Below are 27,742 nucleotides of genomic sequence, written 5' to 3' on the forward strand. Positions count from 1 at the left end.
AGCGAATAGAACACCCAGACACTCCAGCATCTGCGATGGAGTTAGTCTGCAATTCTCAAAATTGATCACCCAACCCAATGACTGTAAAAGATGGACAACTCTGTCCATCGCTACCACAATGTCCAAATAGGATGACACAAAAATGAGGCAACTTAGCTATACAAATAGTAGCTGAATATTGCCACTATATTTAGAGCTTAGTTGTCATATGTATTTGTGACCTGTTGAGCAAAAAGGTACCAAAAGCAGGGTATGTCACTTATTTATACCACAATATCAACTGCATAATCCTGCAAAATTTCAGCCTCAGCTATGGACTAATTACGTTTTTAAAATATGAGAAACATTTATCAATAAAAAGTAATTAACTCCAGAAATCATATGCCCCACTTTAGGTACCTTTTAGAACATGAAAATAATCAAAGTTGTGGAAAAAAATAATTGGAAAGTCCCGTTCTACTGACCCTAAGGTACATAAAGTTTCCAATATGAAAGTTGCCACTCCAAACTTTTATAGCCTTTTCTCTATTATTTGTAACCCTATTTTTGGTACCTTTTTGCTCAGTGGGTCATGTATTCAGAACTGCTGACTATAGGGGCAATTCTGTAAGTGAATGCCTCCTTTAAGGCACCACAATGCCACAAGGTGACAGTCTATTCTATAATGGCATTTGAGTTCAAAGATTCCATTACAGAATGCTAGTATAACCTTGGTATTGGCGCGCCTTACATTTATACCAGCTATTGATCTGGCGTAACTGTGAGTACATAAATGTGGCGAGGACGCAGGTAGCTTACAGTATTCTGTATGTTACGCATGTAAGTGGCAACCAGGAGTAGCCCAAGGCAATCTGCTGCCTAAGGCGAGGGATGAGATGACGCCCTAGCTCCCCCCCCCCCCCACAAGTCCAACATCTCTCCCTTCATATTCTCTCTCTTTCTCTCTCCCCCCCCCCCAACTCCCCCCTCCCTCCCCCGGCCACAGTCTGGCATCTACTCCCCTCCTTTCTCAACTCCCTTCCCTGAGTATACTTTCTTTTTTTGTTTTTCAAAAGGCAGCCTATCGCCAATACCAGCTTCTTCTTTGTACAGCAGCCCATCTCTAAGGAAACAGGAAGCTACATCAGAGAGGCGTTATGCAGTACAAAGAAGCCAGTGCCGGTGGCAGGGCAGCATATGGGAATCACTGATGACAACTTATGGAAAACAAAAAGAAAAGAAAGTAGACTCAGAGAAGGGGGGAGAAGCTGGTGCCAGTGTAGGGGTGGAAAGGAGCGATGCTGCTCCATGAAGACTGCCACCTGAGGCCCATGCTTCAGTTGGCATAATGGTAGGGCTGCCACTGGTGGCAAGACTGTCCATGCCCCTCCAATGCTAAACCCATGCCCCTCCAATGCTAAACCCATGTGAACACACCCTTGACCTACGTGCTATGCCCTTACAGAATAGCGCTTAGTCACTCTGCTGCCATTTATGCGTGTGAACATATACTTACCTGACCGTAACCCTTTCATTTACACACACAAGTGGTACGTAAATGCGGACGCCCAGTTATAGAATTGCCCTTCACAGGCTAGATTTAGTAAATGACATTCAAAAACCGGCAAAAAAAAAAAATTTGGCGCTCAATGATACTTTCAAAGATGAGTGCCCATTATAGAACAGCATAGAGTGCTAATTTTGGTGCATAAATTTGAGCGCCAGGACTCATGCCTACTGAAATCAAGTGTAATTCTCAGCACCCAATTTGGACGAACATCCCCAGTATTCCATAACATTGCATGCAAGTTTTAAGAACACCCCGACCGGCCATGTATCTCCCATGGCCATGACCTGCGCGCAATGGGATTTGGATTCACATTATTATAGAATAGAGCATTGCAAAATGTGCATGCAAATTCAAATTGGTAACAATTAGTGACAATTAGCTGGCACTAATTGGTTCATTAGCCAATTTAGTTTAACGCACACCTTGGATTGGTGCCATATGTAGAATCCGGGGGCACATGTATAACGGCACTGAAGATACATAAATTATTTAACATGCTTCACTTTATAAAATATGAAAGTGCAAAACCCCTAACAAAGACGTTACACTGGCTACCACTTAAAGAACGTACCACATTCAAGATTTGCACGATTGTTCATAAAATCATTTACGGAGATGCCCCGACCTACATGCTAGACCTCATTGACCTACCACCAAGAAATGCTAAGAAATCATCCCGCACCTTTCTCAACCTACACTTCCCCAGCTGCAAAGGTCTAAAATATAAATTAACTCACTCGACCAGCTTCTCCTATATGAGTACGCAGCTATGGAATTCACTCCCAATTCACCTGAGAAAGATCAACAAATTAACTAACCTCCGCAAAGCCTTGAAGACTTACCTCTTTAACGAAGCCTACCACAAGAACCCTTAACTAGCTATAATACAACACCTATCCAAATATAATACAGCACCTTTCCAACTTTACTCAGAATGTACTTTCCTACAAAGGCTTGAACAAATCCTCTTGTCTTCTTTAACTTCTTTGTAACACCAATTGTATGATGTAACCTGACATGGCTATGCCATGACAGTTCTCTGTAAGCCACATTGAGCCTGCAAAGAGGTGGGAAAATGTGGGATACAAGTGCAATAAATAAATAAATAAACTACATCAACAGGAGCCTCCAACGCCTGCTTGTTCCTCACGTTAACAAGTGTTTTCATGAGCAACCTCAATATTGCCAAATATTCTGATCTAAAACTAACAAGTGTTTGACTGCATGTGGCACACAAACCCTTTGTCCTCTTGTCCGTCCCCTTTTAGGATTCATTTCTCCAGCTGCCTGAGTCCAAGTAAGAACCGTGCACCAATCTGCTCACAAACACACACATCTATCATCTCTACACTCTTCCAGATACAAGGGTTAGGTTTCATCTGCTCTGATGTTTCCAAGTGAACAGAAGAGACCAGCTCATCAAATAAGTTACTACTGGATATGCCTACCTTCCAGCATATTAGATTGAATGACTACCGGTTGAGCATATTTTATGTTACAGGTGCAAGTTTGTGGAACTTTTCTCCAGTTTGAGAAGTTGATGGAAGCTTTTCTATTTTCTTAAGTCTTTTAATGGCAGTCAATTAACCCTCTTGAGAGTGGAGGAGTAGCCTAGTGGTTAGTGCAGTGGACTTTGATCCTGGGGAACTGAGTTCGATTCCCACTGCAGGTCCTTATGACTCTGGGCAAGTCACTTAACCCTCCATTGCCCCTGGTACAAAATAAGTACCTGAATATATGTAAACCGCTTTGAATGTAGTTGCAAAAACCTCAGAAAGGCGGTATATCAAGTCCCATTTCCCTTTCCCTCTAAACATTAGTTCTGAACGGTAATAATTATTTAGATGGCTAAGCACATGCTTGTAGAATAAATTTAAGATGATATGGTTGGAATGTATGACTATGGGGCTCATTTTCAAAGCACTAAGTTCCGGAACTTTGTAAGTCTAAGGGGTCCTTTTGCTAAGGTGCATTGAAAAATGGCCTGTGCTGGTGTAGACGCGTGTATTGGGCGCACGCAGGTCCATTTTTCAGCGCACCTGCAAAAAAGGTCTTTTTTTTAACCGAAAATGGAAATTCAGCAAAATAAAAATTGGCGGGTGTCCATTTTGGGCCTGAGACCTTACCCGCCACCCACTGACTTAGCGGTAAAGTCTGACACGTTAACCAGGTGGTAATCGTCAGCGCAGGCACACTGCCAATTACTGCCCAGTTAGCGCCGTGCACTGGAAATTTTCTGGCACGCATAAAAAATGAAATTACCGCCCAGGCCACGCGGCACCTGGGCGGTAGTTCCGAATTGGCGTGTGTTGGACGCACGTAGGCACCTACGCAGCTCAGTAAAAGTGCCCCTAAGTGCTTTGAAACTATGTCTCTACATTTTACAAAAATGTTTGAATGTCATTGTCTAGTATTGTCTTATTTAGCTCATTGTATATATTTTATTGTTTTCCACCTAGAACAATGGATACAGCAAACTATAAATCCTTTAAATAAATAAATATTCTACTGGGAAACATATTAGCCTCACTAACCAACCAGTGGCAAAATCTAGCAGCTGTCTAACAGTAAAAGCCTGCTGCAACTTAAAATAGAGGCTGAGAATATGTAATTTTACTTAATTTGATTATTAATTCCATTTTTTTATGGCAATAGTGCCCTGGTAAGCAGAATCTACTACAAGCTAATAGTGTATGCCAACCAGTTAAATGCCTTTGGAATTGGCTAGAACAACAATCTTTTCAAGTATGGGTCACTCTGGAAACATTGTGGAATGTTGGTTTGGAATGTCTTACTACGTATGCTGTTAGTTTTATATTTATTGTATTCCTGCACTGAAAGACCCGGGTGTGCGGTTTATAAAAATAGAGTGAAATTGAAAAGTTCAGTGGGAGAACCTGGACTGGATGCCAAACAGAGGCTCATGTCCAGGGCAGAGGGATTCCCATCAGATGAAGTGCACTCAGGGTGACTCGTATAACTGAATGAAGTTTGTTACCCCAAACCTCTAACTCACTGTCTATCCCCCAAACCCAATCTAAATTCTCTCTCCCCGTCACTTTCCTCAAAACACTACATTAATTACTTATTCCGCCTATACCAAATCTTAGTTCAAGGCAGATTACATAATGCAAAGAGAACCAGGAACATCTGAGATATGCATACAATAAACAGGTTATTTAGAAAGTATATGAGTCTTAAATAAACTAGTCTTAATTGCCTTATGGAAGGAGACATAATAAATCACAGAACCTACATATACAGGCAGAAAATTCCAAAATTTAGCTGCTTGGTATGGAAAAAAAATGAGTAGAAAGGACTCCCTTAAATTTGAGACCTATACAGGATGGAAATGCTAACTTTAAAAGAGTTACGCGTACCGTATCTAGAATACAAAATTGTAATCAATGAAAACATATCCATATCCAACCCTACCCCGGCCAGTCTCAACCCTAACCACCTTCACCATGCATTCGCTTCCATCCCTTTAAGCCAGCTGTCCTACTCAGTTTTTTAAACAACCCCTCCCCTCACCAGTCAACTTCTCTAGAAGCACACTGCCAAAAACACTTCTAAAAACAGCTGTTTGGTTTCCTTCCAGCATCATGTGCCTCTCAGTGAGTTTGGATCTCACAATGCCCAACCTACCAAGTGGTTCCTACAAGCTTGCGAGACCAGCACAGGGATCCTGGAGTGGAGAGTCTTAGAGGAGTTGCACTGACTCCCAAGCCTTACAGTGAAGAGCACAGGGCTAGAAAAAACATATGCCGTTATCTGGAGATACAGTTCCCTGCTGTAATAAGATGTACCTATCAGTGAAAAATTCAAAAATCATTTCAACTTTTAACTCCCAATGTATCCTGGTAAATGTGAACAGCGATGCAGTGCAACAGGTATCTTGTTTTAATTGGGTCTGAAATACCCAATGGCTGCTCTGTACACCTGTGTATTTCAATCGTTTGGAAAAAGAAATTACATTCCCTTTGTGTTGGTGCTGTAATAAACCAGGGCAGGTTTTCACCATACCAGTTTAACGCTTCCCAGATTTGTTTACTATTTTTAAATAATCAAGAATAAAGCAAATAAAAGAGTAGAGGAAAAGATGTGCATAAAGGTTCAGAGATTTGTTTTCCACTCCGCCTCCCCATATTCAGAATGGCATGCAGATTTTGTTCTCTCGTACAGGATTAGCATCATTTCTTGACAGTGATGGTGTTGCTTTCCAGATAGTGAAACCTCCTGTGTACTTTCTAACCTCTTCTTTTGTTTAATGAATGAGAATGCTTGGGTAATCAGATGACAGACCAGGTTGTGTTACCACAAATCTTTGCCTTGGTCTTAAAATAAATAAAAAAAATAAAGCCCAGGATGTAGCCAGCACCTACTTTTAGGCTGAAAAGTGTTTTGAGGAGGGGAAGGAAAAGGGGTAGGGAATTAGATACTGTGTATCCTTCTTCCTGTCCTCCCTCCCCCCCCCCCCCCCCAACAAAAAAAAATTACACAAACTCCTTCTTAGCACACCAAAGTTTCCTTCATATCACATTTAACTTCCATGATGCTTTGTTTTAAGGAACTTCCAAGCAGTGAGCACGGAAAATATCCTAGAAGACTGTGGCTCTCAACTGTCACATTTAAAAGAAATATACTTCTCATACATATGTATTAGTTAAATTACATTTGATTTCAATTTGGTTTAAGTTCCTCTGCATTGAACTGACTCCCTACCTTACAGCGACACCTTCTGGCAGAAACTGGAACTATCATAGACCCAACCACTTCATTTGGACTAGATCAAGTCACTAAACCCAGCTTTCCCAGTAGGAAGAAAAATCCTACTTCTACATTTTTTAAAGAGAATGGATCATGTCTGTATTGGATTTAGAAGGAGATTTTCTAGATTGAGTACTAATGCACAGACTCATCTTCTTGACTAGTGTGTCTCTTCCATCCCAAATGATCAGGGCACAAGTTTAAGTGAGCTAGAACACAAAGGCAACAGCTCAAGGGAAACAGGAGAGTACAGACTAATCAAACCAAGTGAGCGCTGTACTTAGTGTCTCTGCTCAAAAAAACCTTCTTGATCCCATTTGTGTTTGCTGAAAGACAGCACTTTTCCCCATAAGTCACAGATGTCACATGCCCCCCCCCCCCCCCCATCCCTGTCAGAAGCTGCGTCGTGTTCTGGTAAGGGGCATGAACTGATTCTAATACCTCAGAAAGCTAAGCTGTTTTCCAGTATATTGTCGCTTCTAGTGACCATTAGTGCTTATGCATCAGGAGCCTTTCTGCTGACAGGAAAGGCTCTCAGACTAAGATTATATTACATAGAAATATGCAACTTTTTCCACACTGTTGGTGAAATTAGTTTAAAGAGAAAGGAATTTGGCTCAGACATCCAAATCACATGTAACCCAGAAGCAGCTTTTTCACAAAGTGATTTCTTTTAACAAAAAGAGATGAATCTGTAATTTGAATATATCAGCCTTGAAAATTCCCAACATCAAACCTACCATGCAGGGGCGTAGCCAGACAACAGATTGTGGGTGGGCCTAGGCAAGATGTGAGTGAGCACCAAGTGTTCTCCCCCCCCCCCCCCCCCCCCCAACACCACTACCATCACCACCACCCAAAAAATATCTAAGCTGGCAAGAAAACGCTTCTTTCCACCTTAACAGTCTGCAAAGGCATGCGCTGAAAACTGAGCATGTGCAGGCTCCAGTATCGTTGAGAGTAGCGTTTTTGTTACCATTAGGCGGAAGTCTTCAGCTGGCGGAGCTTGGGATCCACACCAGCTACTACTAAACTTGTGCTACTGTTGGGTGGGCCTAAACCCTAAGTAGGTGGGCCCTGGCCCACCTGTGGCTACGACACTGCTACCATGACAAGGAAATGCAGATTTCCCAGCACTACACACTTTCCCTAGTTTTTAAAGGAACATGTATGTCTGTATTGTGTCTATGGGATCGTGCACGGGTATCTGTTACATGGAAAGCAACACCACACATCTTTAGATGCCATGGTCAGAAACAGAAGAGGGCTTTAGGTAATAGGTTGAAAAGGCACCTTGCTCTTGCCCTACGGACATTACATCGCAGGAATGATCTATGTTGTGCTGCGCTGCAATGAGGATGAAATGGGCAGAGGAAGTTGTTTATCAAGCATTATCAAAGCTGCACAAAGTGATATACCTGAGCAATAATAGCAATAATCACCTTAACAGTCAATAGCTCCCTGTTAATTACAGATTTCTTGAAGAACAAAAATCTGTAAATATAAGATCTGTTTGGAGCCAGAGCTAGCATAGAAAAGACAGGAAGTTCAAAAACAATATAAATCTTTAATTCTATCTCCAGTCACATCTAAAATTACCTTTCAGGTTTCAAGAATTCACAAGTCTCTAAGTCCTCATACCACCCCCTGCCTTCTACTTCCAACACCCAATGAATTCAGATACGATTCTAGACTTCAAACTTGTACCTCATAGCTTTAAAATTTCAACCACAACCAACTTTGTTGTTGTCTACATCGGCAAGTAATTTTCCCAGCATGCACTGCAGAGGAATTCAGCCCTACTCACAAAAACAGGCCCTGAGGCAGAAAGTCCCCCTGAAGGTAAGAGGCAGTGGGTGATAATGAGACTCTCCACAACACACCAATGACACCACAAAAAATCTGCCCTTGTGCTCTCCTGGCTACTTTGTGTAAATAATTATAAACCTGGGCACAGGGCAGGTATTGGGACTCTAAAGGGGATTCAAGATATCTATCCAGACAGGGCTGGTGTTAGATATGCTGAGGCCCAGGGCAGAAATTTGTAAGGGTCCACAAGGCCTGACAGCAGGCTTTGGGCCCCAGGCAAGCACCCCCTTGGCACCCCACCTAACTTTGGACCTGTAGCCGGAGAGCAGCAGCTTTTATCTGGAAAAGTGCCTCTGACCAGGATATTCAGAGGCACTAACTGGATAGGGTCACTGAACATCCTCAAAGACCACTTTGGCACTATGTGGACAGCGCTGGGGCAGAGTAGGTGGAGCCAGGGTAATGCCAGAACTCATTTTCAGGACTGAATATGGCCACCATCTGGATAGGTTCTGGCATTTACTGCATTAACTGGATATTCAACACCAGCCACTATCTGGATAGTGGTACTGAAATCCTAGATATTTTCTGGCTTCCATTTTAAAAGAATGCAGATTGTGCTGACTGAATATTGACCTGGTATTTTCTTACAGAAACTAAAATATTACAGTCAATTCTGGGTAAACATGATAATGGAGGCACTTTTACCTCAAGTGAAAAGGCTTTTTTTTTCCCTCTAAAGCTCAAAACCAGTGGGGTGTGGAAATACTAATTCGCTAGAAAACTCTCATTAAGGATTTCCACTAGACAAAAATGACTAAGTCAGTTCAATACAAAGAAAGGGCTGTGTCAACTGTCAAAAAACATACAGCACCTTGCATGAAGGGAAGGGCCTCAAAGAGCTCCTAGATACTTTAAATCAAACAGAGCTAGAACAGATCTTTATGATCTTCCCTTCATCATTGGCCAAAAATTCTTCAGAATCATTACAACTTCCTATTGCTTGAATATTGTAAATGTTTTCCTAGAATATGATATGCTTTTAGTATTATTATATATTGCACTTGGCAGAAGTACCGAAACTTATCTTGAAAGTTGGTACTGGTCTATGGATTGCTTGCCAGATCGAGTGCTCAGCCGCGCTATCTTCGCCCTCTAATCCTGAGCCGACAGTGGCCAGCGTTTCGCACTGCTGCTTCAGGGTCTCGGTGCTAGTGTAACCTAGGGGTTAAAATAATCTTAACTGGGCTCCTCCAGAGGGAAAAGAAAAAAAAGAGTTCTATAGTAACATCACTCTGGAACAACAGCTGAGCAAGCTGAGACCTGGTTGCCTTGGCGACAGCTTGCAGGTCAGTTGAAAATTGGGCAGTTGAAAGTTGCACTAGCCCTAGCACCGAGACCCTGAAGCAGAAACGCTGGCCACCGTCGGCTCGGAATTAGAGGGCGAAGATAGCGCGGCTGAGCACTCGATCTGGCAAGCAATCCATAGACCAGTACCAACTTTAAAGATAAGTGTCGGTACTTCTGCCAAGTGCAATATATAATAATACTAAAAGCATATCATATTCTAGGAAAACATTTACAATATTCAAGCAATAGGAAGTTGTAATGATTCTGAAGGATTTTTGGTCAGTGATGAAGGGAAGATCATAAAGATCTGTTCAAGCTCTGTTTGATTTAAAGTATCTAGGAGCTCTTTGAGGCCCTTCCCTTCATGCAAGGTGCTGTATGCTTTTTGACAGTTGACACAACCCTTTCTTTGTATTGAACTGACTTAATCATTTTTGTCTAGTGGAAATCCTTAATGAGAGGTTTCCCCCCCCCCCCCAACCACTAATGCAAAACCTGGTAACAGTGCATTTGGGTGTCAAAGGTAAAGATAAAGGATCATGGATCTGATATACTGCCTTTCTGTGGTACAATCAAAGTGGTTTATATTTATTATATGTAGGTACTAACCACCCCACAATATTCAGCCGGCGGCAGTCAGCATATTTTAAAATGCTTACCGTCAACAGTTGAATTAGGCTTGAATATTCAGTGTGGGCGGGCAGGCTGCCGGAGCTTATGCAGGCCCAGCCGTATTCAGCCCAGCCCAGATAAGAGTTATGAAGGCCCTAGCTGAATATCGGGCCTGCACCAAGTGTAGCACCGTGAGCTGCCGCAAGAGGTTGCGGCAGCCATTTTGAAAAGGCAGCCACAAGGGGGCTGTGCTCCTGCCCCCAAAGAACCCCAATGGACTACCAGGGAGACAGGTAGGCCCTGGGGGAGGGAGTTAGAAAGAAAGGGGTATTAGAGAGGCTGGGAGGGGGATCAGGAGGGTTTTATTTAAAAAAATATATAGTTATGCGGGTGCCAGCCTGATATTCACTGACGGCACCCGCATAGCTAAGTGGCCTAATTTAGCTTTTGAGCTAAGCTGTACGTGTGCCAGCACTGAATACTGCTGGCACCTGCAGAACCCTGGACTCTTCCCTAGAACTGCATCTGACCTGCCCACTTTTTGTTTGGGCTGTCTGTGGGATATTCAGTGGCACTCTCCAGTAAAGTGTCACGGAATATCCTCACTTAGGAGTCCAGAAGTGATTTAAACAGGCAGGAGAGGATTCTGTCCATTTAAATCACTTTGAATATCGGCCGGTAAGTTTTTGTACCTGGGGTAATGGCGGATTAGGTGACTTGCCCAATGTCTCAAGGAGCTGGAGTGGGAATTGAGCCCAGTTCCCTAGCTTCTTAGGCAACCACGCAAACCATTAGACTTCATCTCCACTCCACTGGGGGAAAGTCAGTCAAAAAGTACTTCCACTGAAGTGGAACTAAAATTTCATACCCATCTTCTCTCCCCCCCCCCCCCCCCCCCCCCATTTCTTGCTTTTTCATCATCAACCTTGGCCTATTAGAGAAACAATAAATACGGTGCAAAATAAATGCATCTTCTAGTCAGCCTTAGGAAAAGAATGGTTGGTATATTAATGAAGTGATGGTAACCATATGGTCTTTACCTGCCTACATTTTTCTCTGTTTCTATGTTTCTCTCATAATCACTAAAAAAAACATGCAGGACAATAGTTTAAATATTTATAAAGACTCCTGCACCTTCCACCTCATTCTGTATTCAAGAAAATTCCACTGTTAGAATTCCTAAAGGAGAAAGGCTTGGATACACTTTACCTGATCGGTACAGGATTGGAATGTGGTCTGTGGATAGCCTGTGGTCGCTGCGCACTCCCATCAACAATGGGCTGCCTCGCCTGCAAACACAGGGCACACCTTTCAACTTGCAGAAATCTGTCATCTATTAAGTCAGAAACAAAATGCTTCCCATGGGTGCACTGTGGTCAAATATGAAGCTACGATGTCTTACAAACTGAGACACACTCTTTCTCCCATCCAAGTACTAAAAGGGCCCAACCCTGCTTAACTTCCAATATCAGACAAGATCGGGAGGCAAGAAATTCTGTAAAAAATACCGATTTTCTGTGTAATTTCATGGATTTTTTTCTAGGTGTGCACCCCATGCTGCCCCTCCAATCCATGTCCCTACCGGGTTTCTTAGGAAGCCATTCAAGCAGCTGAAGTCATTTGTGTAGGTCAAGTCCAATGGTGTGCTAGCGCCAGCTCGTGAGAGCTGTTTGTTAGGTTTTTTGAGAATTCTGGGAGCTGGTTGTTAAAGTAGGCTACTTTAACCATTGGCTCCCAAAATTTGGGCTTGGGCCCCCTACTGGTGTCCTCCTCCCCTGTGGTTCAGATGTCTCTCCCCACCACCCCCTCGAGTGCAGCACCTCTCTTCCTCGTTGTCCTTTCCCACAATCCAGTACCTCTCTTCTTACCACGATTATTTTTTTTTATGCACTGCCAGCACCATCAGCAATAGCAGGCTGCTTCAGCCAATCCCAGGGGCCTTCCCTCAGTCACGTCCTGCCTCTTCCTTTCCTCGAGGGCAGGACAGGCTTAAGGAAGGCCCTTGGGATTGGCTGAATCAGCCTGCTATTGCTGACGGTGCTAGCACTGCATAAAAAAAAATTAATCATGGTAAGAAGAAAGGTACCGGATTGCGGGTGGAGGGCAAAGAGGGAGAGAGGTGCTGCATCAGTGGTGGGGGAAAGGATGGAGATAGATGCTACATCAGGAGGGGCAGGGAGGGAGAGAGATGCTGCATTGGTAGGAGGAGCAAGGAGGAGGAAGAGAGGTGCTGCACTAGGTGGGAAGTAAGGAAGAAGAGAGGTACTGCACTGGTGGGGGGGGGGGTGAGCAAGAGGAAAGAGAGGTGCTGGGAAGGGAGGTCAAGTAGGTAAAAAAGAGATCCAATGGGGGTGTGATGTAGGAGTGGGGGCATGGTGGGGAGCAATGCACTGGAGGGGGAAAGCAAGGAGGGAGAGAGGTGCTGCACTGGAGAGGGGGAAGCAAGGAGGGAGAGAAGTGCTGCACTGGAGGGGGAAAGCAAAGAGGGAGAGAGGTGCTGCACTGGAGGGGGGAAGCAAAGAGGAAGAGAAGTGCTGCACTGGATGGGGGAAGCAAGGACGGGGAGAGAGATGCTGCACTGGGGGGTAGAAAGGAGGGAAAGAGATGCTGCACTAGGGGGGAAGCAAGAAGATAGAGGTGCTGCACTGGAGGTGGGTAGCAAGGAGGGAGAGAGGTGCTGCACTGGGGGGGGGGGCAAGAAGAGAGAGAGGTAATGCACTGAAGGGGAGTAGCAAGGAGGGAGAGAGGTGCTGCACTGGGGGGGAGCAAGGAAAGAGAGAGAGGAGCTGCACGGGGGGGGGGAGCATGGACAGAGGTGCTGGACAGGGAGATCAGGTAAGGAAGAAAGATCAAATGAGGGGAGTGAGGAAGAGAGGGGGGAATGGAGAAGGAAAGAGGTACTGGATTTGGGGAAGGGGGAACAAGAAAGGAAAGAGGTGCCAGGACTTTCAGGAAAAGAAGGAAGAGGGAGATGTGCTAGCCCTGCAAAGGGGAGAAAAAACAGGAGGGAAGAGAGGAACATTTGTTGGACCCTTTTGGTGGGGGGGGGCAGAGGGAAGGAAGAGAGAGGGAGAGATGCTGGCATGTGACAGGGGGCATAGGGGAACACAGCAAGAATAGGGACACAGAGATGGAGGATGCTCAACATGGCAGGAAGACAGGGGTGATGCTGGGTCAGATAGATAGGTATCCAGAAAGAATATGGATGGTAGACATAAAGAGAAAGGAAGTGCCAAGACTCTGGCGAAATAGGTAAGAGAAGTAAGAGGAATGCAGAAACCAGAGACTGGGATCAACTCAATAAGAAAAATAAAAAGACCAGAAAACAAGGTAGAAAAAATAATTTTATTTTCTATTTACTGATTAGAATATGTCAGTTTTTGGAATGTGGGCCTGCCAGAACTGATTTTAGACATGGCTGCCCCCCCCCCCCCCCCCTCCACACACACAAGAAAAACCTCACTCATTGGCCTTCAATCTCCAGCATAGCAGTGGTAAATCTCCAGCTTTGAGATGGGCCTCCCTTGGTGTCTCTGAACTCCCTTTTACTTTTGCTGGTGGGGATGCTGAGCCCCACCAGCCAAATAAATGGACTGCCGCTGCTACCCAGTGCTTGTTTCCGGCTCTGAACAGCATTCCAGGACTTCTAGCGCATGCTCAGAACATGCATGAGAAGTCCCAGTATGCTGCTCAGAGCCGGAAACAAGCACTGGGGAGCAGAAGCAGTCCATTTATTTGGCTGGCAAGGCTCGGCATCCCTGCCAGCAAAGATATGTCTAGCACACCCAAACTGGGGTGGGGGTGAGGGGGAAGAGAGAGGAAAGGATCCCCCCCCACCCCTAAATTGCAGGGCTGGCTATGCCTGGAGAGACAGCCCATTGTTAAAAATTTTCCAGCACACCACTGGTCGGCCTCACATGAAATCTCTTAAGTCTCAGCACAAAACTCAGGCTGAAGCGCCCCTTTAACTCAGAATCACTTATATGCACAGTCTCTGATTTCTTGCAGCAGTGTTTGAGATTTTTTTTCTTTGTCAATTCTGCAGGCAGGGCCAGACATTAAAGGCCTTCCTGTGGCTGGAGAATCATGGGACACCAAGGGCCTTGCTTACAGGATTCGAGCTGCTCAGTAAAACTCTTGAGAACATGTTAAAGGTCTGTAAAAGGCCCTACAGCACACTCCAGTGCGCATCTGGTTACAAGGTCTATATCGCAGGAAGGCTTACTATACCTGGTGCCAACTGCCTGCCCTGGGAAGTGGACACTTTTAAAAACCAAGGCAAATGCTCCTTCCTGGAAAACATTCAAACAGAAGTTAAAAAAAAAAAAAAAAAAAAAAACGAGCTTGTTGCATAAAACACAAGTGTGCAATAATGTGAGGTGAGATATTGATTTCTTATTCATTCAGTACAGGAAAATAGCATTTGAAAAGCAGCTGAAAACCCAGATTCCTATGCTAACATCAGCCCTTTTGAGATGCACTTACTTGAAGAATCAGAAAATTCCCACTTTTCCTTGCTCTTACCAATCAGATTTTCTCTTCATACTGAATCTTTATTTGGTAATAGAATGAAATGAATACATGAACAGAAGCCCTGGATTTTCTTTTTAATCTCCTGCTTGCAACTTTCAGACATCTACATTATATTCAGTGACATGTGGCTTACACAGAGCTTTAAGAAGGATCAGAATAGCAATGCCCAGTTTCCGCCCCACCTCCTATTGTATATCCCTTCCAACTTACTTTTGTGCAGTCATGGCAGCGTCAGGGACTGTACACCAGGACTCCTTCCTGAACACTGTGAATCATGAACCCTAAACTCAGCCACTAAGTATATCACCCTTACACGTGACCATGACCTTTCTTTCCTCTCTGCAGTATCCCAGCCAATCCAAGATCAAACACTCACTGACCTATTGAAGGAAGACTTGGAAAGACATGTCAAAAAGATTCTTAAAATTGGCAGATGAAATTTGAACAGAGATAATTAAGAAGAATTAAGGGCTGCCAGTTCTATACACCAGTAATGACACTCTATGAAGCTACTCCATGTGGCTGCTGCTTTACAGGGCTCATCAGAAGAAAAACTCTTATTAGCATGTTCTCTAACTGGTGGTTAGTGTTGAACATCACACTACTGACAGTAATACCCACACCGTCGAAGCAGTATTACCAAGTTTAAAAGCCTCCAAGGTTAGCTTTATTAGTTACCATTGCAACAACTGTATTGGGCAACATTTCTTCAGTATGCAGTAAATCAGAAACCCATCAGACATAGGTTAGTATAGAGCAGGGGGATCTCAACCCAGTCCATGGGACACTCCTAGCCAGTCAGGTTTTCAGGATACCCACAATGAATATGCATGAGATAACTTTGCATTCAACTGAGGTACAGCATGCAAGAATGAATATGAATGAGATTGATTTGCATGCTCTACCTCAGCTGAATGCAAATTTATCTCAAGCATATTCATTGTGGGTATCCTGAAAACCTGACTGGCTAAGTGTGTCCTGTGGACTAGGTTGACAACCCCTGGTATAGAGGCATCATCACATGCAAATAGTAGCATTTACATGTGTAAACTGCAGCTATTTACATGTGGAGATACACATGACGCAAGGGGCGCATGGTTTGTGTGTGCCTTGGGAGGACAAAAATCTGCACTTGCCTTCCCCATTTTATAAAGGGGAACACACATTTATGGGGAAAAATTTCCCTATTGGGTTTTATACCAATTCAGACGCATGCCCACATTTCAAACAAGTGCTAATTTCAGCCAGGGCTTTACACGTGGGATTAAGGGAATTTTTCTTAATTGCCCATTGTTGATTGTTCCAAATATTTGAACATCTGTATCATGTCATCCCTGTTTCTCCTTTCCTTCAAGGTATACATGTTCAGGTCGGCAAGTCCCTCCTCGTAGGGGTCCAAGGAGTGCCTGCTGAGAAAGCTCGCCTCCACATTCAAGGACCCTGCGATATGAGCTGCTGACAACCAGAGATGATTGTTCTTCACTCAACTCATAAGGGAGGCCGTCTCAATCGCCTTTTGATAACTGCAGGTCCTGCCTTGCTTGCCGATATAAGCCATTGCTGTCACATGGTTACAGAGAGGTTGCAGCAGCTATTTTGACAAGGCAGCAGCTAAGGGGCAGGAGCGAGTGGGTTCGCTCCTGCCCCCATCGCCCCAATGGACCACTAGGGACTTCAGGTAGGGTCCTATTCAGAGTTGAGGTTGGGGGGGGGAGGGGGAGGAAATCAGACGTGGCCTGGCACTGAATTATCTGGGGTAATTTTGCCCAGAGCTGCATTGTTACCGTCACAAGCTGAATATTAGCCCCTTGGAAAAAAATATACATGCACAGTTGAAAATCAAAATGTACGAACTTATTTTTCTTCACCCTGGTTCCCAAAACACCTCTTTCTCCATGATTAAATATAGCCATCTTGTGAAACATGGCAGCTAAATTTACTCAACTGCAATAAATTTTCAGTCTTGTGGATCTAGCTTTAGAGATTTAGATATAATTAGAATTACTTGCCTTTTCCAAATCAGAGCTCAAGGCCAGTTACAAGCAGGTGCATCAGTTATTTCCAGTCCAAGTGGGCTTACAATCTATGTGTCACGATTGTGGTCGTGACCTCTCTCAGGCTCACCTTATTTCCGGCGGTCAGCTTCTGAGCTGGCTTCTGTCTGTTCTTCCTGAGTTAGTTCTGTCTCTGTCTCTGTGTGCTGGCTGCTTCCAGCATGGCTCTGATTACTCTACTATACTGCACCTGTGTGTGTTAAGCCTTTCTGTGTTTCAGTATGCTTTCTGCCTGTGTTTCGGTTTGTGTTCCTCTTGCCCTCTGGTGGCCAGACCTGGTGGCTGCATTGGATTGTCTATGTGCTGTTTCCCGTTCCAGACTTCAGCCCAGTCCAGTCTGGATTATCCGGCCTGCCAGACTTGCTTGTATTGTTTGAGCCTGCACAGCACCCGTAGCTGCCTGGTGATTGCTGCATCTGAATCTCAGCTGCTGCTGGGCTTATTAGCCATTTGGAAACTCTCTGCTTGGCCTTTGCATTGCCTAAGGCCCTGGTTTGTTGGTGCTTGTGGCACTTCTGCCTAGTCCAGTTTATAGTCTGTATTCTTGCCTGATTCTAGTTAGTCTTTGTGTAGCTTCTTGTACTGTATTGCTTGTTTCTTGTTTGTATGTCTTTGTCTAGTTCTAGGTTGTCTGTGTTCCCTGTTTCAGTGGCTGCTTGCAGCTTTCAGTTCTGTCCCTTGTCTGTTTGAAAGTCCTAGTCTAGTATTCTGCCTAGCCTCCCTGTGTGTTCTAGTCCCTGTGTGTATCCTGCTGGTGTCCACTTCCAGCAAGTCCTGCCGGCCACCTGCACCCAGGGGCTCAGCTCCTGAGGAACGGTGGTCAAGTGCAGGTGAAGACTAGCCATCCCTGTCAGAGTTCTGTCTTATCCCTGTGTGGGGTGGTTTTGCCTGCCACTGCCGCTCCTCGGCAGTGGCCCAAGGGCTCACGATCCTAGTTTCTGCTTTGGAAAATCTGACACTATGTTTGTACCCGAGGCAATGGACAACGAAGCAGCATGCCCAACAACCAAGCTGCTGCAACGGCATTTGAACCCTGACACTGCATGATTAAAGTAAGTCCCGTTTTTTTGTATTTTTTTGTGTGGGATTTTGCCAGATGGGCTTTAAATTGTGCACATTCAAAGAAGCACAAAACTGAAACTAAAACAGGGTATTATTGAATTGCATGTGAAAAATCAAAAAATTTTAAATTTTTTTTAAACCTTAAAAAATGCAAGTAAACCCTCATTGGGAGGTTTTTGGGATCAGTGATTACTTTTTCACTGTGTGCTCCTAAGAAATTTGTGTTTCGGTTGCCACAGTAGGATGAGATCTCTTTTCCTCCCGTTAATAAAGAGTGTTGTTGAATGTTCACGTTTTCAATGCAAGTTGTCTCTTAACTTCAGTGAAGTAGATCCGAGTGGGGTTGTACTTTCAGTATTTTCAATATCCTACCATGAAGGGTTATGATGGACCTTCTCCTTCCCCCCCCCACCTCTAAAGTTTGCATCAATTAGTGCATGCCTGAGGGCGTTACCACACACCTCTCTGGATGGAAGCACAGAGGCTGCATCAGCCCCTATGCGTTTTTCATACATGTTGAAGAGCTCTAGGGATAAAGAGATTGGAGGAGGTGTGGTTCTAATAAAGGTGTACAGATTTTTCTCTATAGGTGAATAAGAAGTGTGTACGTTCTTGTGTGATTCAGATAGAAACTCCATTCTTACTAGGCGAGTCTATTTTGTTTGTTGTTTCATTTTATTTGAATTTGTTATATTAGTTATTAGATTAATTTTGTTTCTTTTCTTTTGTAAAAGTTTATTATATTGTAAACCGCTTTGTTCTGAAAAAGTAAAGTGGCATATTAAATACAACAAAACATAATAATGTAATCATCTTTCCCTAGGGAATAAAGACAGAAAACTTTGATACTAAAGAGTGTGTACGTATTTTTTGCTGCGGTTTCAAAAGGAACTTTCCATTGCTTTTATGTATGAAAAGGTGTGTTCTAAAGTTGATAGAAAGATATTAAAAATAACTGTAGTATGTACTGCTAAGTGCGACAACACATTAGAATTTCACACAGGCAAAAGAGCGTGAATCTTTCTGCCTCAAGCCCAAACAGGTGACACCACCACATTATTTCACCATCTTACCAATTGCTGAATAACTCTCTCCACCAGCGTTGTAAAGTTGATCTCATCACTTTCACGATTGTCATACATGTACTTGACAAGTTTGGCAATTGTTTCTGTATCGGTTTCCGACTCAAATTCATAACCTTTGCTTTCCTAAGTAGCAAAAAGGAGAAATGACAACTCACTACATTTCATCACATCTCAATCTACAAAGATCCTTAACAATAAGCCACTGCTAAAACAAAAACTTTCAACCTGAAGCATCTTAGCGGACTTATAGCAGTCATCTGGATGTAAGATCCACTAACCTAGTGGTTATTGCTTAAATATTTCCTTGTGACATCTAGAAACTGACAGTGGTACAACCCATATGGAATAATTAAAACCGAAAATGGCAGAAAATGAATGGATACCACTGCTGTTTGTGATGAAAGACCTGATACGAATGAGGGCAACCAAAGCCAGTTTATTTGGTTTTAGCTGAAACTAAATCCACAGCCAAAATTTGTTGCTTGGTTTCAGGAGAGTCGAAGCCAAAGTTGAAACTCAAAACTGGCAGCTAGGGGCCAACTCCACCCAGTCCACCCCTGCATGGAATAAAGCACCACTCCCCCCTCCCCTGCACACAGAACAAGCCCCCTCCCTCCTTCTGTATACACAGAATGAATCCCTTGTCTCTCCCAGACCTACCATGCATCCCTGGTGGTCTAATGGATAGTCAGGACTTGGGGAGGGAGGGGGAGGAGAGAGGGAGGGCAAGAGAAACAGGAACCAACAAAGTTCCAGATCCAACTAAAAATGCACTGGCATTTTCAGCCAAAACCAAAACAAGGCCAAAACATGCATTTCAGGCCAGTTTCAATACTGAAGCCAAAACCAAAACTCAGTCAGCCTCTAACTTTTTCTTATCCTGGGGACGACTTGCAAAGCCATCTACCCACATGAGAAAAAGGGAAAGGGAATGGGATTTGATATACTACTTTTCTGTGGTTATAATCAAATCATTATATACAGGTACTTATTTTGTACCTGGGGCAATGGAGGGTTAAGTGACTTGCCCAGGAGCTGCAGTGGGAATTGAACCTGGTTCCCCTGGCTCTCTCAGGCCACTGAACTATGAGGCTACTCCTCCACTCCATACAAAACTGGTATACCTGAATGCTGATTTCTTCAGAAGGGCTAGAAAGGATGTGTGGGTTCAGATCATGCACCCTTTCACCCTCATGATAAAGGGGCTTTCCCAGGGGCAGTCTGAGGTCAGGAAACAAAAAAAGTTCAATCTGTGCACATACAAGAAAACGGAAGGTGTACAGTCCAGAGGTCTTTTTGTTGTATACCCACATCAGCAAATCTTCCACAGGACAAACTCACACAGGTTAATTCACTAAATGGGTGCCAGCAGTTACATCTGACACGTACACTTGTAATTACACTACGCGCTGTTCTATAAGGTAGCACGTAACTGCCTTATGGTATAACTGCAAGAGGATGTACATATGGGTGGAAAATGAGAGGGGCATGGATATTTCTCCAATTACACGCGTAACAGACTATATAAGTTATGCACGTTTCATGGTGCACTTAGGCATGCACCAGGTCTACTGCTGACCTGGTGTAAATGATTGTGCCTAAATGTAGGCGTGCCAATGACGACTTGTGCTAGTAGTCTATAATGGCACCTCGGTGCATAGATACCGCTATAAAATTGGCCCTTGGTGCATAGCATCGGTGTGCCTGACTTGAGGTGTCAAGTTAGTTGCTCCCTTTTCTTTGAAAACTGCTTACCAGCACTGTAGATATCAACTACTCATGGACTTTTAGCAGCCTGCCTGGGTACAAAAACATAGTAACATAGTAAAGACGACAGATAAAGATCTGAACGGTCCATCCAGTCTGCCCAACAAGATGGACTCATTTTACATGGTATGTGATACTTCATATGTATACCAGAGTTTGATTTGTCCCTGCCTTTCTCACGGCACAGACCGTAAAAGCCTGCCCACCACTGTTCCTGTACTAAAAAGTGCCCCTTCTGTTCCTATGAAAACTCAACTTTATTCAACCTATCAGAAGAGTTGCTCTACTGGGTCAGGCCAAGTATGCTATTTCCAACAGTCCAGGTTACAACTACCTGGCAGAGTCCCAAAAAGTGGCAAAACTCCATGCTACTTAAACCCAAGGATAAGTAGTGGCTTTCCCCAGATCCATCTTAGTAATGGTTTATGGACTTTTCCTCCAGGAATTTCTCCAAACCTCTTTTTTTAAAGCCAACTACATTAATTGCTTTTGTCACTTGCTCTGGCAGAGAGTTCCAGAGCTTAACTATATGGCAAGTGAAAAAATATTTTCTCCTATTTATTTTAAATGTGCCACTATGTAACTCTATGGCATGTCCCCTAGTCTTTGCACTTTTTTGAAGGCATAAAAAGCCTGCTATAGAGCAGGTTAAAAAGGCGTATTATTCTTATAGGATTGATAAGGATAACTCACATACAAGCAAACGTTTCCAGATAGTAAGAGATCTTACTGACCGGATGGCATACATCCCAGGGTACTGAAAGAACTCAAACATGAAATTGCAGATCTGTTGTTAGTGATCTCTAACCTGTCATTAAAATCATCCATGTTAAACTTAGACAAACATGGTTTAATGGGACAATCAGCATGGTGGGTTCAGCCAAGGGAAGTCTTGCCTCAACAATTTGCTTCATTTTTTGAAGGTGTGAATAACGTGGATAAAGGTGAGCCGGTTGATGTAGGGTATCTAGATTTTCAGAAAGCTTTTAACAAAGTTTCGCATTAAAGACTCCTGAGAAAATTAAAAAGTCATGGGATAGGAGGCAATGTCCTTCTGTGGATTAGGAATTGGTTATTGGACAGAAAACAGAGACTAGGGTAAATGGCCATTTTTCTCTATGGAAGAGGGTGAACAGTGGAGTGTCACAGGGACCTGTACTGGGACTAGTGCTATTTAACATATTATAAGTGATCTGGAAATTGGAACGACAAGCGAGGCAATTAGTTTATAGTTTATTAATGCTTGCTATACCGCCCAAACTGACTTTGCAGGACACAGCAGTGTACATACTTAATAACACGTAAGAAAAGAAAAGGAACGCCATTATTTGATAGGACAGCAAAAATACTCATTCTTAGAAGTAGACAACAAACAGGTAAGGGAAGAGACTGTGGAAGGGGTAGTAAAAATATCATAGCTAGCTTGGAGAACACAATGATAATAAAAGGTGTGGAGATGACACAAAACTATTCAAAATTGTCAAAACTCATGCAGATTGTGAAAAATTGCAGGAAGGCTGGGAAAAATTAGGAAACTGGAAGGCTGGGCATCCAAACGGCAGATAACATTTAATGTGGCTAAATGCAAAGTGATGCACATTGGGAAGAATAAGCCAAATCATAGTTACCTGATGCTAGGGTCCACCTTAGGAGTCAGAGCTCAAGAAAGAGATCTTTGGCTATCAGAGCAGTAAACAACTACCTCAGCTTCCGAAAGAAGCTAAAAACTCTCTTCTTCCAAAAGACTGGTACATAATACTCACCGTAAACTGATCCCCTAATGGACGTTAGAAATATCAATCCTAACACAGACTATAAGCACACTGTATAACGCTCTATAACATATCTATCCAATAAGAATGTATTCACCCACTGTCCTACTTATAAAACTGTAACTGTTGCTCCACTAATTTTGTAAAACGCACTGAACCTAAACAGAGGATATCAGCGGTATATAAGATCTAAGCTGAATTGAATTGTAAACAATACACTGAAATATTCTGCCCAGTGTGTGGAGGAGGCAAAAAAAAAAAAAAAAAACCAACAGGATGCTAGGAATTATTAGGGCACAGAGACGGTCCCTGCTCAGGGAGCTTGCAGTCTGGGTGGAACAGACAGACAAGACATTTACAGGCAAGGGAGGAACAGGGGAGAGAGAAGGAGGCAAATGAGTAGGGTTAGGAGCCAAAGGCAGTAGTGAAAAGGTGGGTTTTTAGCATACCTCCTTTGTTGATCCTGATACTACAGATTGTATTCTCTTGTTACTATGTAAGCCGCATTGAGCCTGCGATGAGCGGGAAAGCGCGGGATACAAATGTAATAAATAAATAAATTAGGACAGGGATGCAAAATAAGACCAAGAATATTATAATGCCATGGTGCAATCTCACCTTGAGTACTGTGTTCAATTCTGGTCGTTGTATCTCAAAAAAGATATAGCAGACTTAGAAAAGGTTCGAAGTAGAGTGACCAAAATGATAAAGGGGATGGAACTCCCCCTACAAAGAGGATGGAACTCCTCCCATATGGGGAAAGGCTAGGTTAAGGCTCTTCAGCTTGGAAAAGAGACGGCTGAGGGGGGATATGATTGAGGTCTATAAACTTCCGAGTGGTGTAGAACGGGTAAAAGTAAATCAATTTTGCACTCTTTCAAAAAGTACAAAAACCAGGGAACTCTCAATGAAATCACACGGAAATGCTTTAAAAACAAATAGGAGGAAATATTTTTTCACTCAAAGAATAGTTATGCTCTGGAACTCATTGCTGAAGGATGTGGTAACAGTGGTTAACATATCTGTGTTTAAAAAAAGGTTTGGAGAAGTTCTTGGAGGAAATGTCTATAGTCTGTTATTGAGATGGACATGGGGGAAGTCACTGCTTGCCCCAGGATTTGTAGCATGGAACGTTGCTACTAACTGGATTTCTACCAGGTACTTGTGACCTGGATTAGCCACTGTTGGACACAGGATACTGGGCTAGACGAACCATTGGTCTTAACCAGTATGGCTACTCTTATGTTCTGTTATGAATAATTTAGAGATAATGTTGCTTACCAGTTTCACAATTAGCTCAGTATTTTAAATCCAACATTCAGAAACTTCAACTAAAGTTACATATTCAACCAGTATTGGGAGATTATTACCCAGATGTAGACACTGGAGCGGGATTAAACTATTATGTAGCATACTATGGTGTTCTTCCCCCCCAGTTTTGATAGAGGATCTGGATCTCGACAAACTGATCCACAAATTTTCTAAATCTCACTGCATATTAGATAAGTGCCCTACATTTATGACATTTATAGCCCACATTATCCCAAACAGGTTTGAGTTCAATGTGGTTCACATTGTAACAGAAACAATTGATAATCATTCCTAGTTACATAGAACATGTACTGTCAAATCCAGATAACATCAATTATAAAGTCAGATTATATGAAAAACATTGTGATAATCAGAATAAAATGTGATGGAGCCATGAGTGTTCCAACTTGTAGTTTAGATGTTGCATTGGTTGCTTATGTCATTAATAAACAATCAGATGTGTCTTTTGCAATTTGTGAAATGTGAAATATTCAGCAGTGTGATGTAATTGCTTAGGCAATGAATTCCATCTCTTAGTACATTGATAGGAGAATCCAACAGAGTGAATTATTTTATGTTTAATTTTATTGCAGTGAGGAAGTGTAAGACAAGGAAGTCTCTCGAGGATTTCTTAGCATTATGTGTTGGCAACTTAACGGTTCTTCATATAAGATGGAGATAGGCCATAAACTATTTGATAAACGAGTACACATAATCTGAATGTGACTCATGCATTTACTTGAAGCCAATGTAATTTAAGTAGAAGTGGGGTCGCTTTAGAGTAACGGGGAACTCTGAGTGCAAGGCGAGCTGCCATGTTCTGGGCAGTTTGCAATTTTCTGATTAATGAGGTTTTTAGAACTGAATAAATAGCATTACAATAATCAAATAAAGAAAATACTAGTGACTGAGTTAGGGACCTCAAATTGAATTTGGGAGGTATGGTTTGATTTGAATAAATCCATACCACTACTACTTATCACTTCTATAGCGTTACAAGGCATACGCAGCGCTGTACACCATACATGAAAAGATAGTCCCTGCTCAAAGAGCTCACAATCTAAACAGGACAGGCAAACAGAACAACTAAGAGGTAAGGGAATTAAAGAGGTGGGGATAAAAGGGTACAGAGCAAGTGAGTAATGGTTAGGAGTCAAAAACAACGTTAAAGAGGTGGGCTTTTAGCCTGGATTTGAAAACGGCTAAAGACGGGGCTAGATGTACAGGCTCGGGAAGTCTATTCCAGGCGTGAGGTGCAACGAGATAAAAGGAACAGAGTCTGGAATTAGCAGTAGAGGAGAAGAGGACAGACGAGAGAGATTTATCCGCAGAACGGTGTCCTGTTTCTGCTGTAGGTGAGCCCTTAGGTTCCCTGAGGCCCCGCAAGACCTCAGAGAACAGCCGCGCACCCCAAATCTTCACCCGCGGCGACCGCCGTTCACCAGGGGTTGAGCCCCCAGCTGCAGGCGGCCAGCAGGACTGCTGGAACCATAGGGAGATGGCCGGCCTGGCTGGTAGTCAGCAACTCAGTCTCTAAAGGGCAGCTAGCAAGGACGGCTAGCACTGAAAAGGAACACAGTCTCTGAAGACGGCTAGCAAGGGCGGCTAGCACTGAAGATGGACCCAGTCTCTGAAGACGGCTAGCAAGGGCGGCTAGCACTGAAGATGGACCCAGTCTCTGAAGGTGGCTAGCAAGGACGGCTAGCACTGAAGATGGACCCAGTCTCTGAAGGGGGCTAGCAAGGACGGCTAGCACTGAAGATGGACACAGTCTCTGAAGAGCAACACTCCGAGATCCACTGTGTCGGCTTCTGACATCTGAAACGGAAGCACTGGACCCTTTCAGTTCCGTTGTTTAAATCTCCCGCCAGTCCGTCCCTTCCCTGGAAGAGGAGCCAATCCCCCCGGCCCTGGCAGGCAAGGAGCGCCTGGATTGGCCAGCCTGCCTTGCAGGCGGAGTCTCAACTTCGACGCGCCAATCCGGCGCGAGTAGGCGGAGCTTCCTCGCTGGTACGCTCCGGGCCAGGGAGACGTCGACGCCGGCGCCGCCATCTTGGCCGGCGTGCTCCCTTCTCCGAGGCCGGCGTTCGCTCCAGCGGGTCGCCGGCCTCGGGCCGACCCGCGGCAGCGCTGGCTCCGTCGGCAGCTCGTCTCCGCCGCCCTGGACACCCCGAGCCCCGCCGACCATCGCTCCCCCCCGCGGGAGCACAGGTAGGGGCCCGGGACGGGACAAATGGAGTACCCGAAGGTAGGGAGGGACAAGAGTGGAGAGGTACTGGGGAGCGGTAGAGTGAATGCACTTATAGGTCAGTAAGAGAAGTTTGAATTGAATGCAGAAATGGATAGGGAGCCAGTGAAGTGACTTGAGGAGAGGGCTAATGTGAGCATAGAACAGAGCTTTCAAAGTATCTTGATGTCCTGGCTTGAGTATTATTTTGAATTAGGTGAATTTCCCAATTATTTTGGCAAGATTGTTACATTTTTCCTTATAGGGAGTGAAAACTATTTCTACATCAGTTGTAACCAATTATACACCAGTAGCTTCCATTCCATATTTTGTTACGATCGTGGAAGGATTAGTTAATAAGGGCTCCTTTTACCAAGCTGCAGCAAAAGGGGGCTGGTGCTGGTGTCGGATTGTGTTTTACACGAGCGCCGAGGCTCCCTTTTGCCGCAGCTGGTAAAAGGGAAGTCTTGCTTTCCTACAGGAAATGGCTGGGTGGCAAGTAAAGCAGTTGCCGCATGGCCATTTCGGGGAGGTGGGGGGGAGCCCTTACCACCACCCATCGAAGTGGCGGTAAGGGCTTCCGCATTAACCCAGCAGTAACCGGGCATTACTGCTGGGTACACTCTGGCGCTACAAAAATAAATACATTTTTGTAGTGCCAGAAATGACTGCGCGCCAGGGGTTGAAATGACTGCACGCCAGGGGTTGGAAGTACAGCCAGGCTGCTGCGGTAGCCCGGCGGTACTTCCTGTATAGCGAACATTAAACCCACGTTGGGTTTACTGCCGCTTAGTAAAAGGAGCCCTAAATATTTAGATGATTATTTGAATCAATTCAATATCTCTCTATATAAAACGCACCTCCAACGTTCTAATGAAGCCTCACTTTCCCAACGTTCTAAAAGTGAAGTGGCTGAGATCGCTTTTCCTCCATGAGTATCTGCCCCGCCCACGCATCAAACGTGATGACGTCGAGGGCGGAGCACTGACACTGAACGAATGGCATCGCCAACCCGTTGCTACGCAACGAAACGTGACGACAGATGCACCAAGGACCTATGAGAACGAACTACACTAATGAGGGGAGGACTACCAGCAGCTGACAAATAAGGGATCGCCGACCCGTTGCCACGCGACGAAACGTGACATAACAAGCATCGCAAAACGAATCAACCACAAACTGCATCGGAACAAGGGAGGAGAAAGAGCAGCACAACCTATCACTTGCTGTGCAGCAGGGAGACAAGGAACACCACTGAAGGGAGATTACTATTCTGATGCCCGTGCTCCTGCTCCAGGTATGTGCTGCCTCCATAACAAACGCCCTCCCAGCAAACAACTAACTGACAGAAGGCAGAGGAACGGAACACCAGAAGCAGACCCCTCCGAGCCACAACCCTGCCTCCCCTTGCAAACGGAAACACACAATTTGCAAAAAAATATTTCTCCCGCCAACTACACGGTCCACATAGGCACCGCGACGTTACACAAACACAAAACACATACAAAATTCAAAACAAGGTAAAGAGCTCAGGACATACGCAAAAAAAAAAAAAAAAACCACGGTGGCGACACACACTCCCACCTCCGTGAAAGAAAAAAAGAATACCACCTGGTGGCGACACACACTCCCACCTCCGTGAAAGAAAAAAGAATACCACCCTAGACGTACAAATACTCTGTAAGGAAGTTCTCCCTCCCAGCACACCGTCAGCATAGATACCACCAAGTAAACGACGCACAGAACAGTCAATGAATTAACCTTCAAGTAAGCTGACCTGTGTAGGGAAATGGAAGGGGAGACTAACATGGATGGAAATGGCGGAAGGCTGATAAAAAAGA

The 27,742-nt window shown here is 44.1% G+C and overlaps 1 protein-coding gene across 2 annotated transcripts in view; it reads right to left on the reverse strand.

Annotated features, from left to right (window-relative positions):
* GFPT1 (glutamine--fructose-6-phosphate transaminase 1) overlaps positions 1–27,742 on the reverse strand; it is a 137,032-nt gene that overhangs the window by 70,678 nt on the left and 38,612 nt on the right. The window contains exons 6-9 of one of the 2 annotated variants that reach the window (XM_030201864.1): positions 18,813–18,947; positions 14,321–14,382; positions 11,300–11,379; positions 7,613–7,666 (exon numbers count right to left, since the gene is read on the reverse strand). In XM_030201864.1, the coding sequence (XP_030057724.1) occupies positions 7,613–7,666; positions 11,300–11,379; positions 14,321–14,382; positions 18,813–18,947 (331 nt within the window). The remainder of the gene's footprint in view (positions 1–7,612; positions 7,667–11,299; positions 11,380–14,320; positions 14,383–18,812; positions 18,948–27,742) is intronic. The other variant, XM_030201865.1, reaches the window with a different exon arrangement.

Source organism: Microcaecilia unicolor, chromosome 4 (genome assembly GCF_901765095.1).
Source record: "Microcaecilia unicolor chromosome 4, aMicUni1.1, whole genome shotgun sequence".
In the NCBI taxonomy this organism is placed as follows: Eukaryota; Metazoa; Chordata; class Amphibia; order Gymnophiona; family Siphonopidae; genus Microcaecilia; species Microcaecilia unicolor.